Here is a 1,742-nt window from a genome sequence, read left to right as displayed (position 1 = left end):
CACACTGAGCCTGGTTCTGCTGGAGGTTTCTTCCTGTTAAAAGGGAGTTTTTCCTCTCCACTGTCGCTACAAGCATGCTTAGTGTGAGAGATTGCATTCGAATCAATGAGTCAATGCAATCAACTGGTTTTTCTTAGATATAAAACTTTAACTGTAACTGTAAAGTGCCTTGAGGTTACATGTGTGGTGAATTGGTGCTATATAAATAAACTGAATTGAATTGAATAGTAACTGCATTACTCGATCAGTAACTAGTAACTACAACAAGTATATGTTTTTAAGCAATTAGGCCAATACTGCTAGTTTCTCACAATTTATGTAGATAACATAAAAAATGTGGAAGAAAGCGCTTTGAGACCAAAACGTATGTATTTAAGATGGATTGTACACTCGGTAGGCGTCATCCTAAACACGCCAACCCCACTGTAAAACACAGTGGTAGTGACTCCATGTCATGTTCTATATGGGGATGCTGGTTAGAATCGATGAAAACACAGATGTAATAAACACAGAGCAACCCTGATGGTAAGAGACTGCGAAAATATTAAGACATTTTGTAGCAACGCAGCAACCCTGGACATACAGGCAGAGCTGGAGGGGAATATTATAGATGAAAGAATATGCATCCCTAAGGAGGGACCTGTCAAAATCCAGATCTAAATCCACTGTGTCTATATTTCTGTAGACATTCTCTGTAGATGGTTTTGTGCCATATAGATACACTGAACTGAGCAGAGTAGATTTTATCTATATTTGCAGTACTATCTCATACCCAATAGAATATGTCGGTATTTCTGGCTGAAATATTGGAAAATACAGAAAAAAAGTGGATATTAACACTCTTCCAGGGCTTAATTCTAAGAGTATTATGCGAGGGATCACAATGATTTCTTAACTAATTGTTAGATAAGTTAGTCACTCTCGTTCCCAGTTCTTCCCATAAACTCTTTATTACACCAAAGCATGCAAATGTGAGCACCTTGTTAAGAAACCCATGCATTTCTAATGACGGTGAGATCTTTTTAAGTGCACTCACAAGCAATCCTGATGTACGCCTTCTGGCTCTTCTGAGTTCCAGTGGTGCTCCAGGCGACGCACTGACACCAGTACTCATTGAGGCCAAAGACTTTCTCCACCTGCTGCCTGGTAACTTCAATCGTCACCTGCATGACCGGCAGTGCTGCAAAACAGGTACAGAAATAACAGCATGGTGAGCATTTCCTCCACATCAAGCTTGACTGCAGCAAAAAAAATTTAACGACTGCATTTTGTACCTTGAGTAATTAGAAGAAAGAAAAAAAAAGAAAACGGCAGGCAGAGATAAATGAGGAGACAACCATAATCCTATATAAACAGAGGGCTTGTTAACTGAGGAGAATGAAAAGAGCCTCACAGCGATTCTGGTTTAATTTGTATGCCGTTAAAATGGCAACAGTTGGGAAGGAACGGCAGAGCTCTAAACAAACACTGCAAACAAAAATACCCCGCGTACCATGCTTCACTATTATCAAATCCAGAACTGGGAGGAAGAGTTCAATTTATGAAGCATTCCTACCACAGAGTAGATATAAAAGATTTGGCTGCAACACAAGGTTAAAAATAGCTTTATTGCTTTTCTGCCAGACTGGACTGACAAGCCTTCTCTAAATAGAGCAAAATTGGGACAAAATCCACCAGCCCAACCTGTCAAAAGCGCTATAACATTGTCACAGGCTTATCTACGTTGAGAAATCTTTCATTTC

The 1,742-nt window shown here is 39.6% G+C and overlaps 1 protein-coding gene across 6 annotated transcripts in view; it reads right to left on the bottom strand.

Annotated features, from left to right (window-relative positions):
* The window catches only part of unc5a (unc-5 netrin receptor A), a 246,368-nt gene that overhangs the window by 76,530 nt on the left and 168,096 nt on the right, over positions 1–1,742 (bottom strand). For all 6 annotated transcript variants that reach the window (XM_015377456.1, XM_015377447.1, XM_015377463.1 and 3 more), the window contains exon 3: positions 1,037–1,180. In XM_015377456.1, the coding sequence (XP_015232942.1) occupies positions 1,037–1,180 (144 nt within the window). The remainder of the gene's footprint in view (positions 1–1,036; positions 1,181–1,742) is intronic.

This window comes from Cyprinodon variegatus, unplaced genomic scaffold, assembly GCF_000732505.1.
Source record: "Cyprinodon variegatus isolate N-32 unplaced genomic scaffold, C_variegatus-1.0 Scaffold8, whole genome shotgun sequence".
Classification (NCBI taxonomy): domain Eukaryota; kingdom Metazoa; phylum Chordata; class Actinopteri; order Cyprinodontiformes; family Cyprinodontidae; genus Cyprinodon; species Cyprinodon variegatus.
The sequence above is the reverse complement of the archived record's forward strand: the minus strand, read 5'-3'. Positions and strand labels throughout refer to the sequence as shown.